Source organism: Danio rerio, chromosome 23 (genome assembly GCF_049306965.1).
Source record: "Danio rerio strain Tuebingen ecotype United States chromosome 23, GRCz12tu, whole genome shotgun sequence".
NCBI lineage: Eukaryota > Metazoa > Chordata > Actinopteri > Cypriniformes > Danionidae > Danio > Danio rerio.
In genome coordinates this window covers 2,838,527-2,851,092 of record NC_133198.1, presented here as the reverse complement: position 1 = coordinate 2,851,092, position 12,566 = coordinate 2,838,527, and the positions used below count along the sequence as shown (strand labels likewise).

At 41.9% G+C, this 12,566-nt stretch overlaps 1 protein-coding gene across 7 annotated transcripts in view; it reads right to left on the bottom strand.

Annotated features, from left to right (window-relative positions):
* Positions 1 to 12,566, bottom strand: part of plcg1 (phospholipase C, gamma 1) — an 81,644-nt gene that overhangs the window by 22,420 nt on the left and 46,658 nt on the right. For all 7 annotated transcript variants that reach the window (XR_012398260.1, XR_012398259.1, XM_073938161.1 and 4 more), the window contains 7 exon segments: positions 11,770 to 11,938; positions 11,462 to 11,584; positions 9,403 to 9,504; positions 8,548 to 8,735; positions 7,160 to 7,360; positions 5,013 to 5,132; positions 2,271 to 2,451 (listed from right to left, as the gene is read on the bottom strand). Coding sequence is in view for 5 of the 7 variants with exons in the window: in XM_073938161.1 (XP_073794262.1) it covers positions 2,271 to 2,451; positions 5,013 to 5,132; positions 7,160 to 7,360; positions 8,548 to 8,735; positions 9,403 to 9,504; positions 11,462 to 11,584; positions 11,770 to 11,938 (1,084 nt within the window). In the remaining 2 variants the exon portion in view is untranslated.

The window sequence follows — 12,566 nt, the reverse complement described above, 5'->3', positions numbered from 1 at the left end:
TAAAATAACATGTAAAGTTGAAGTCAGAATTATTAGCTAATTTTTATTAGTTTATTTTGTTCCCCAACTTCTATTTACCGGAGAGCAGATTTCTTCAACACATTTATAAACATAATAGTTTTATTAACTCATTTCTAATAACCGATTTATTTTATCATTGCCATGATAACAGTAAATACTATTTTACAAGACACTTCTATACAGCTTAAAGTGACATTTAAAGGCTTAACTAGGTTTATTAAGCTAGTAAGGGTAATTAGGCAAGTCAATAAATAACAATATTTATTTTGGATAGTCTAAAGAACTAATCACTGCTTAAGGGGGCTAATAATATTGACCTTAAAATGGTTTAAAAAGATTAAACACTGATTTTATTTTAGCCGAAATAAAACAAATAAGACTTTCTCTAGAAGAAAAAACATGATAGGAAATACTGTGATCATTTGACCTCAACTGTACTAAAAAAAAAAAAAAAATCAGCCAATCCGCTGATCATCCACCGATCATCAACCAATGGCTGCTGCTGATTTCAGGCAGATCATGAGATTTCAGTGGTCAGTGTTCATCACAGCAGGCCTACGGTTCCTCTCTACACACTAATAATAGAGTTAAGGCTGGAGCTCATTCTGAGGAACTGCTGAATATCTGCCACGACAGTCAGATGAAGGAAGTCGACTAAAGTCAGCTCATGGAAACACCTATTCAAACAGCCCACACATGCACGCACACACACACACACACACACACACACACACACACACACACACACACACACACACACACACACGTCAACGTTTCAGTCCGCACGCCGTCAAACTGCCTACAGTATCCTGATCATATACACGAGCGCTTCATCAGAGCTTTTAAATGTCCCATGAAATAAAAATAAAGTGTTTTAGATGTCAGCATCAGTATTGTTCATTTGCATGATAGCTATAAGCTAGTGCGCACCAAAACAGTGACAAAACATTATATTTAGAATATAGAAAACCGATATAAACATATAAGGCTTGTAGTTTGTCACTTCCGCCTAAATCATACCTGCCAACATTAGTCTCCGATAGAGGGTGAGGTGTCTGAATAACACAGCTACTTAAGTTACTGTACTAATCACCGGGTTTCGGGCAGCCGCTGCGATCGGATCCTAAACCAAAGTCAGCAATCCGGGGCTGTTAACCGGGATATAAATTAGTAAATTACCCATGGCAACTTTAATGTAATATAGTTTGTTATATTTATCTTTGACCCACAACTCTCAAAGATATTTGGATTTTGGCCATTCATACTAAACAGTTTGGGTACCCATGCTCTAGAGCAGAGGTGTCCTGACTCGGTTCTGGAGGGCCGGTGTCCTGTAGTTTAGCTCCAACGTCCTTCAACACAACCCCCTGGAAGTTTCTAGTATACCTAGAAAGAGCTTGATTAGCTGGTTCAGATGTGTTTAATTGGGGTTGGAAGTAAAATATGCAGGACACCGGATCCCCCAGGACCGAGTTTGGGCACATCAGTTGTCCCCGAGTTGGGGACATCAGACTAGAGGTCTGCATGTGTCCTGTGACAGCGTGATGCTATGTTTAGCTTGTTTGTTGCTGTGTGTGTGTGTGGGTGCAAATGAGAGGTGTGTGTGTGTGCGCAAATGAGAGAAAGAGCTTTGTCTGTGTGTGTGTGTGTGTGTGTGTGTTTGTGTGTGTGTGTTTATACAGACAGCTTGTTATAGGCTGGCTGGACTCTGTACAGCTGGGTGGTTTTCGGTTTTGTTCTACGTGCCGGGTAGAAAATGGGGCAGGTCAAGCAGCGGGACAACAAATGCTGAACATGAGCGGGAGCAGTCGGGTACGGGCTAAAACCTGGCGGAAGCCGGATTCAAAATTTTGTCCAGATCTCTACATCAGAGACTTATTGTACATCTTGTATAATAGGTGCTCTTTAAATGTTAGGGCTCGCTCACACTATATACAGTTGCCTTAAACCGGACCCGTCTTTAATCTACAACAGTTTGCGTTAATTTCACAGTAAGAATGATTAAGTCAAGTCTCGTCTTCAGGTTTGGGCTCAGGCAGGCTTTGCACTCAAACTACAAGCGTACCGTGCCAAAGCCCAAGTGAAGCGCACTCTGGCACACCTCTTCTAGCCGGGCCAGGGCCAGCCAACGGAACCGTCCCTGAGCCCAATTTATCACACTTACACTTCTCAAACAATCCGGGAAACGAGCCTGGGCACGTTAGAGTGAGCTGTTTGATTAAGCACAGATAATGTACAGCAGGACTCACAGCAGTGCCGATCTTCTCCAGTGTTTCCTCGTTGATGGGGTAGCGCAGCTTCATCTTGCGGTACAGTGGATGTTTCTCATAGTAACTGATTAAATCGACTAAACTGTCGAACTCCGAGGTTCCCAAAACCACCGTCTGTCCCTCCTGCTGGACGCGACAGTGCTTGATCTTCCCTTCAGCCCTGGCAGAGCAAAGCAGAAGAGATGAGCAAAGCTACAACAAAGGCGCAAACATAATAAAATATAACAATACAATGTCAAATCTATAAAATCTAAAACAGGTAATCGGGGGCTCGTCCGGGATCGTTTGCAAATATTTTTTAGTTGGTTGTTGCATTTCCCTGCTGAAAAATCCAGCTTAAACCAGCCTAGGCTGGTTGGCTGGTTTCAGCCGGTTGACCAGGCTTGTTTTAGAGGGGTTTTGGCCATTTCCAGGCTGGTTTCCAGCCATTTCCAGCCTGGTCTTAGCTGGTCAGGCTGGAAAATGACCAGCCAAATCCAGCTAAAACCAGCTTGACCAGCCTGGTTTAAGCTGGATATAGCTGGTTTTGGCTGGACTCCCAGCTTGGCTAGGCTGGTCAAGCTGGTTTTAGCTGGTCATCTCCCAGCCTGACCAGCTAAAACCAGGCTGGAAATGGCTGGAAACCAGCCTGGAAGTGGCCAAAACCCCTCTAAAACCAGCCTGGTCAACCAGCTAAAACCAGCCAACCAGCCTAGGCTGGTTTAAGCTGGATTTTTCAGCAGGGTTAATTCAGATATTTTTTGGCTTTAAATATTTTAAAAATGTAATATTTTAATATTTCTTAAAATGTTATTGTACTGTATGTTTTTCCATGTTTACATCCTAAGATGTGACCTAGATTTAAGCACAAAACTGGAATATCGCATAAAACATTTGCAAATAAAGCAGCGTTTCCATCCAATGAGTAAAAGAGAACAACATCATCACTTCCTGATAAAATGTCGGCGAATGGCAACAAGAAAAACGATATTTAGTAGACGCCAAAGTGGGCCTATAAAGAATAAATGAGCAGTGTTAGTTGTGATACCATCACAACAAGTAGTGACACTATTAGCTAAGCTACATTTTTCAGTAGTGTGGCGGCAGCGTCGCTACTTTCTAAATATAATAGCTGTTCAGTAGCGACGTTGTTTAAAGTAAGTAGTGCAGTAGCGTCCACACAAGCTACATTTAGGAATTATTTCTGTTATATTTAATATATTGTAGTGTACAACACTATAGGGAAGTAATTACATTAATTTGATATATGAGCATTATCACACGAGTAGCAGTGCGATATGGCTGTATATCGGCACTGGTGGGAGGCGTGTGTTGGCACGAGGCCACAGACCGAGTGCCTTAGTGCCCCCACCAGTGCCGATATACAACCATATCGCACTGCTACGAGTGTGATATTGCGTTTATACAACAGTTTGACGACATAATTGTGTATATAAAAAAATCAAACATGGAGAGTCTCAAAAAACATTTTGTATGAGGAACTACTTTCTTCCAGATTCAAATCATAAGCTGACAGTTAAACAGCTGAGCGTGCATCTTTTAAACTTTAGATCTGTCGTGTCTGCTCTTTGCTGGCTGTATGTGGGCGGAGTAATACACAAAGGGTAAAGAGGCTGTACGGGTGCTGATATTACTTAAATATATCACGGTTATCAGATTCGAGAACCAGACAGAACTGTTGTGTGTGTGTATATATATATATATATATTTTTTTTTTACTTTAAAAGCTAAAGTATGCCATTGTAATTGCTATTAGTTCACGATACTTACTAATAAAACTATATAGCTTGTAAATACTATTACACTATATACACATTACAATACACTTTCCTATATATTTCCCTTTACGATATATTACTATAATATTTTAAATGCGCAACACAGTAGTTCTTGAATTTTTGTTTTTGTTGTCTAGTAAACTTTGTTTCTGTTTGGAAAAGCATATTAACTGCAGTAAATAACTGAATTTAACAATTTTGCCGCATTTACTGATCACTAAGACAGAACTGACTTGGATTGAAGTTGCTTATGGAAAACAAAAATAGTTTGGATGTAGCTAAGCTAATTTTGGCATGTAGCTTTTAGCTTAGCATTCTACATTTCACAGGGCAGGTAGCTTTTAGTGTAGTTAAGCTTAATTTTAAGTAGATTAACTAGTAGCTTATCTCACTACATTTTCCAAGTAGCTTGCCCAACACTGTAAATGAGTTGTGCCTCAGAGGATGAAACGCAATGAAAGCAATGCTGTGGCTTTTGTCAGTGTGAGATGCTCTTTGGGAGCGCAGACACTCAAGACAGTTCTGGAGGTAATAATCATATGATAATAATACTGAACCACTGTGATGACAGACTTTTAGCTGAGGGATTTCAGAAAGACCAAAACAACATTTCAGATCTTTGACAATGTGCTCGCTCTGCTGGCTTGTCCATTAATGCCACATGTTTATCATCACATGATCTATTAAAACAGAATCACATGACTTTTTGCAATGAACATGCTGGAATTTATTCAGTAAATGTGTTTCTGTTGTAAATTATACACATTTACTCTTAATTTGATATTAGGTTTATCCTGCTCAGTTGTGCGCATATCATTTTAATGTGCATTTTCAACATTTTTGCACATCTTAGCGTTTCCATGTAGCTTGATTTTATTGATATATTCCAAAATGCACTTAAAATGGCTCAAAGCTAATGCCAAAGCAGCAGTTTGGAGTTTACCGGAAGGAAATGGCGAAAGAGTTGAATTCAGTTCTCTTCCTAACAAGGAAAGCACCGTCACGTGGGACCCTCATCAACATGTTTTCAGCCTGACTGCGGGACAGACACGCGTGGTACCACCTGCAACCAAAATAACAAACACACACACACACACACACACACACACACACACACACACAAACAACAAAACATGCTGAAATTAGACTGGAAAAAAATTTAAGCACAGGAAACTGCACACACACCCCCACAAGATCCACACTGCCAGACAAGAGTGTGTGGTCAGAACAACCTTTAAAGAAATGAATGCTGTTTTTAATTCAACACAGAAGCACAAGTGTTAGTAATGTTTAATAAGACTGATATTTAAAACACAGTCGACTGTCCTCAATATATACAGTTGAAGTCAGAATTATTCGCCTCCCTGTTTATTTTTTCTCTTAGCTTATGTTTAACGGAGAGCAGATTTGTTCAACACATTTCTAAACATAATAGTTTTAATAACTGATTTATTTTATCTTTGCCATGCTTAAAAGCTTAAAGTGACATTTACAGGCTTCATTAGGTTAATTAGGCAGGTTAGGGTAATTAGGTAATTATTGTATGATGATGGTTTGTTCTGTAGAAAAAAAAATAGCTTAAAGGGGCTAATAATACTGACCTTAAAATTGCGTTTAAAAAATTAAAAACTGCATTTTTTCTAGCCGAAATAAAACAAATCAGACTTTCTCCAGAAGAAAAAATATTATCAGACATACTGTGAACATTTCCTTACTCTGTTTAACATCATTTGAGAAACATTTAAAAAAGAAAAAAAATTCTGTATTTGCTTCCTCTCAGCAAGAATATTAGTAGCTTTAAAGTTATATTGTATTATTGCTATGCAGATGGTTTGCTATTATACTTTTCTTTAAGCGCTAACAGACCAGACAATCTGTCTCTCTCGCAGGATTGTTTAGGCTTCATAACCAAATGATGGCAGACAATTTTCTACAACTGAACCCTGATGAAGCCGAGATGTTGATTTTTGCTCCAGATAGCATAACCCCAATGACCTCGGCATAGTAAGCTACGGCGACATAGCGCATATGAGATAAATGACGTCAGTATTTAATAGCCGGTTATGACTATTACTGAACCGATAGCGAATTGTCCACGTCTGCATCGCGGTGCATCGAAGAAACGATTAATTTTGTCACCCCTAAAAATTAAACAATTTTCTCGCCCTGGTGTGGTTTCAAACCTGTTTGAGTCTTTTTTTCTGTTACTGAACACTAAAGAAGATATTTTAAAGAATGCGAAGGCTGTCATAATTTCCTTATTTCTTCACAAATATCTTCTTTTGTGTTCAACAGAAGAAAATAGATTCAAGCCAGGTGAACTGTCCCTTTACATAACATTTAACCAAATATCAGTATTTAGACGAAAAAGGCGCATCCAAATAAGGACAGAAAAATTTTTAACAGGTAAAAACATCCTAAACATTCAACTGAATATTTTATTAAACTGATTTGATACTTGGCTGTGGCTCTAAACCAGCACTCAAATTGCCTCAAGGCTGATTTATACTTCAGAGTCAAGCATGTATGCTAGAACGCTGCCTACGTGTGGACGCATAGCCCTCGCAGATGTGCACCTCTCAAAAAATGCAACTACACATTGCAAGAATGCATAGCGCAAGCTCTGTGATTGGTCGGCTTGGTATCGCTGACGAGTGTGGGCGAGACCGAGAGCCTTGGGAGTCCGATGGAGCGAGTTTTTATAAGTGTGGAGTCCCGTGAAGGAGCTCCAGATGGAGACTGTTGTTTTGTGTTTACATCATGGTTAAAGTTGTTGCATGTCCGCCGGTTCCTGCCTCAAAATGAGCGAGTTTGAGCCACTTGTACATTAAGCGTTCAGAAAAAACAGAACACCAGCGAAGAAACTCGACACAGAGGAACATAAACACCTCACTGCCAACTAGCGTTTCGGAAGCGTTACTGCAGAGCAACATAAACAGTGCGCAGAAGTATAAATGCACAGCTACCCGTATTGCATGCGCCGTGAGTCACGCCGATCACTTGATGCAGAAGTATAAACCAGGCTTTAAGAGTATAAAAAGCGTGTAAGAGTTTAGATCGGTCAGCTGTTTGAGTGGACGTGAGACTCACTCTTTGCTCTCGTGAGCGTTGGTTTGCGGCACCGGCTCGGTCAGCTTCATCTCGAACTCGTTGCAGCGCAGAGGAACCTGCTGGTAATGAGTGATGAGCGCAAACAGAGTGTCGAACACCAGGTTATCCGTCAGGTAGAACTTGGGACTTCCTGCTTCCTGTCGAGAGTGAATCCTGCAGTGCTGAACACGACCAGAGCGCCTGAGGAGATCAAACACACGTAAAGGATGGAGTAGAGGTGTAGTTAGGAGATGCAGAGGGTGTGTAGTAAAGGGTGGAGTAGAGGTGTAGTTACCAGAAGGAGAGGGTGTAGTAGAGGGTAGAGTGGAGGTGTAGTTACCAGAAGAAAATGTAGTAAAGGGTGTAGTGGATGTGTCGTTACCAGAAGGAGAGGGTGTAGTAGAGGGTAGAGAAGAGGTGTAGTTACCAGAAGAAGATGTAGTAAAGGGTGTAGTGGATGTGTCGTTACCAGAAGGAGAGGGAATAGTAGAATAGTAGAGGTGTAGTAGGGGTGTAGTAGAGGTGTCGTTACCAGGAGAGGGTGTAGTAGAGGTGTAGTAGAGGTGTTGTTACAAGAAGGAGAGGGTGTAGTAGAGGTGAAGTTACCAGAATACCAAAAAGATAGGGTGTATTAAAGGGTGTAGTAGAGTTATAGTTACCAGACCCAGAGGGTGTGTAGTAAAGGCCGGAGTAGAGGTGTAGTTACCAGAAGGAGAGGGTGTAGTAGAGGATAGAGTAGAGGTGTAGTTACCAGAAGAAAATGTAGTAAAGGTGTAGTAAAGGGTGTAGTGGATGTGTCGTTACCAGAAGGAGAGGGTGTAGTAGAGGATAGAGTGGAGGTGTAGTTACCAGAAGAAGATGTAGTAAAGGTGTAGTAAAGGGTGTAGTGGATGTGTCGTTACCAGAAGGATAGGGTGTAGTAGAGGTGTCGTTACAAGAAGGAGAGGGAATAGTAGAGGTGTAGTAAGGGTGTAGTAGAGGTGTCGTTACCAGGAGAGGGTGTAGTAGAGGTGTAGTAGAGGTGTTGTTACAAGAAGGAGAGGGTGTAGTAGAGGTGAAGTTACCAGAATACCAAAAAGATAGGGTGTATTAAAGGGTGTAGTAGAGTTATAGTTACCAGACCCAGAGGGTGTGTAGTAAAGGCCGGAGTAGAGGTGTAGTTAACAGAAGGAGAGGGTGTAGTAGAGGGTAGAGTAGAGGTGTAGTTACCAGAAGAAAATGTAGTAGAGTTGTAGTAAAGAGTGTAGTAGAAGTGTCGTTACCAGGAGAGGGTGTAGTAGAGGTGTCATTACCATAAAGAGAGGGAGTAGTAGAGCCGTAGTAAGGGTGTAGTAGAGGTGTCGTTACTAGAAGGAGAGGGTTTACTAGAGGAGTAGTAGTGTAGTTACCAGAAGGAGAGGGTGTAGTCTCCTACAAAGGTCTCGCTCTCCCGCACTAGGAAGGATCCGTCTGGAGCTCCAGTCTCCACGCAGTACTCAGACAGCAAGCGCTCTGCGATCTGACGGCCGTCACGACCTGCACCCAGTTTACCATGAAACCACTTCTCCGTCACATGCTGGTCCATACCGTTGCAGATCTGAGGAGCAGAGGGACAGACAGCCATGATCATTAAACCAGATCAAGATCACATGATGCGTTACGGTAGATCGTCTGCTACTCTGATGACCAACTCGAGTATAACAGAGGAAGATTTAGTTCACTTGAACATCAGACTGTGGCTCCACTTTTAGACAAACCCTCGCAAACTTTCCTTGCCGTGTTCCCTCGAGGCAATCCTCACTGTCCTATTTAAGTGCATCCCACTTCATCGAGGGAACCAGGGAAGCTAACATGGACATATCCTTGATCCTTTGATTTTGACAGAGGGAGTGAGTCTGATTCATATGTCCACTCCAGCACCTATATGTCCCAAGTGCTCAAGGGTTTAGGGCAGGGGTGTCCACACTCAGTCCTGGAGGGCCAGTGTCCTGGAGAGTTTAGCTCCAACTGTAATCAAACAACCTGAAGCAGCTAATCAAGCTCTTACTACTTACAAGAAACTTCGGAGAACGTGTGTTGAAGCAAGTTGGAGCTAAACTCAGCAGGACACCGGCCCTCCAGGACCGAGTTTGGACACCCCTGGTTTAGGGTATTCGATTTAAACAGATTCAGATGCTTCTCCAGTAGTGGACACTTGTGTAACGTAATTCGAGAGAAGTTGGCGAGTGAAGGGCATAAAAAAAAAAATACTGCATTTTCCTCACCTCTCTGTGCTCCTCCTCATCCTCGTTCCCTTGATTACTGGACGTCTCTTCAGAGTAATAGATCTTATTGCTGGTCAGAACAAAGAAGTGTGGATACCACTCCTGTGAGAAGACCAAACACAGCAGCAGTGAGCACTAACTAGGTGTCTGAAGACAAACAGGAAGTGCATTTACAGATTTCAATTAAAGATTACAAGGGTAAACATTTGTTTTGTTAATTACGTGCATGGACTCAGAACTAGCAATGTGTGCTAACAAAATCGACAGGGTTAGATTTGATTTCATGTGTACTTTAAAGGAATTAGTTTTGTGGGGGAACCAAACAAGATCACTCTGAGAACATAAACGTATTTCATGGCTATTCTGACATTTTAAAGAGCCCCTATTATGGGTTTTTGAAAATGACCTTCTATTTAGTGTAACACAGCTCTAAGTGAAGTGAAATATCCAGCTAAGGCTTAAATCTGAAAGTGCACAGTGTTCAAAATTATTGATTCATCTATAAAAGAGTCGACTCCTAGTAATAGAATGAATTGCCTTGATAACAAGTCTAACTGTTTTGGCGTGACGTTGATAAAAAACGTAAGCCCCGCCCATTGTTGCACACGCAAACTTGGAAAAATCAAAACCTACGGCCCCGCCCACAAACACTGCAGCAAATCTCATTTCAATAAAGTCATGAAGGCGCTGTGCTCAGCTGGATATTATTGGAAGTGTGAAAGTTAGTGCTACTTTTTCTACCCAAAGATGAAGCTGTGAAGAGTCAGGGGTTGAGGTTTATTTTTGCAAAAATACCTCAGCATTGTAGCCCCAGCCTTGTGTTGTGTTTCTGTCATTTTTCTGACGAGTGCTTCTGGAATCTACACGATTACAACGAGGGATTCGTCGGCTGTTTGTTAAAGGAAGGATCAGAAAAGACTATTGATGTGTGGGACTTTGTCAGAGCTCGACAGGATCTTTATCAGCACATGAATCAGTGGATCATGGATCAGTTTTTTCCTCCACTTCACAAGTGTAAGTAAGTGTGATTAAAAAAGTTCCCTCCTTGTTTTCTCATGCTTGAAAATAATGTATTTATTTGTGTTTTGTTACTTGTAACCGCTTGTACTGTCTCTCATTAACTCTTGATATTCTCATATCACGTCAAAAACCACGTTTAAAACTTGACACATGCCGCTTTGTTTACGGATTTAAATGCGTTTGAGAGCACGCGTTCCACTGCCGTTTGTCATTGCTATGGCCACCGTCAGCCGTCCCTACACACATGCGGTGATCAAGCTTCAAAATAGTTCAGCTTCTGCCTCTGTGTGGATTAATACAGAATGTGCGTCATGGTTAAGAATAGAGCAGTACGCTGGTGTTTAACTGCACTGCTTTAATGCACTCCTGCATTGGGCTCACATGAAGCCTGTTTCGGGCAGCTGCTGCAATTGGATCCTATACCAATGTTGGCGACCTGGTGGTTTCAGACCGTACCAAAATGCAGGGGGTGGGGGGGTATGGAGTGGTTAAATTTACGGGAGTTTTCCGAGATAAATAACAAAACGGGAGGGTGGCGGGAGATGGGTCTGAAATACGGGAGACTCCTGGGAAAAACAGGAGTGTTGGCAGGTATGCTCACACATACACACTGACTACTTCAATTTTGTTGATAAGGACAGTATATTTCGCTCTGTCTCCTGCTGAACACAGTCGACCAATCACAACAGGTTGTCACCAGTCCAATAAGCGCAGATTAGCTTCGCGCTAAGGAGGGGAACAAATGAGTCGCTGAATGATCATATGGGAGTCACTGGGATAATTATGTAAAAAATAAATGCATATAAGACAATGAACGTGTTTTTTTCACCTTGAACGCATATCAGCATGTTGTTGGAGACCCTTAAAACCAAAATATGACCATTTTTAAAGTATAATAGGGGCTTTTAAATGCCATAAAATATCCTACCTCAAATGCTACTGGAATGTTTTTGTGATAACAAAGAAAAACATATTCAAAACACGTTTCTTTTAACATTTCCATGTGGTTCTGTTGTAAAGTAGATGAAGACTGGCTCACGTGGTTGATGGGGTCCTCCAGGTACAGGATGCCGTTCTTGATGGAGTTGCTGATGTCGTTCTCTGAGTAGGGTGTTGAAGACGACACCTCCTCGTACGCACTGCCCTCCGCTAACTTCTTGTGCTGAACACATCAATGCAACAATGAAGGAGCTTTAAACGCAATTTTAACGCATCATTAAAATCCAAAGTTGTGCTTGCTAACATTAACATGAACGAACACTAACTTCAATAACATTAACCAAGCTCCACAAATGAGTGTTTAGCAGTATCTCTTCATTAGCCGTTAGCACAGAGCGTCCTCCTGACCTTGATGAGGATCTTCCTCTTGAGCTGGTGTGGCGAGGGCAGGCCGTCTGCTGAAATGTCCACCGCTTTGGTCAGCAGCATCTCCCCAAACACCTTCTTGAAGAAAGTGGCCATGTTTCTCTGCTGGACGATGCTGCAGTGGTCCTCGATGGAGAGGATGATGGGATAGCTAAACGCAGACACACATGGGATGGCACAGAAACATTGCATTAAAAACGCATAAGTTTAGCTACGGTTATGCTATCCATCCACACTACGCCAGAGTTTTCGAAAAGGGGGTGTTTTGGAAACGCTGGAGAGGCTGTTTTCATTCTGAAACGCTGCTGCTCTGTCTCAGTGTGGATGGGGGAAAACGGAGACATCTGAAAAAGGAGGTGGGGCTGCTGAGATTCGCTACCTGATTGGGGCTTTTGTGTCATTGCGTATCCTCCCCTTATTCGTCAAGTTCCTATCACATGACTATAACACATGGCTTTAACGCTACCGGAAGACAGCAGACCAGCCTTCACTGTAAACAACAACATGAACAAAGAAATGGGAGCGTTGTTTGCACTATTGTCTGTTTTAGGCGCCATTACGCAGTTATTCATTTTTTACGTTTAGTAACAACTCGACCTCGTCGTCTGTCCACAAAAACACCTCTCTTGCTTTCTTTGCCATCGCGTTTAATGTTCAACCGGCGTTTGTTCACTAACAATAACCAAGTGCCGAGTGAGACACATGCTTCCTTATACTAGAACGCGCATGCCCAGAGTGCGCCAATGGTCACGTGATATACGTTTTTGGTGCCGTAGTGT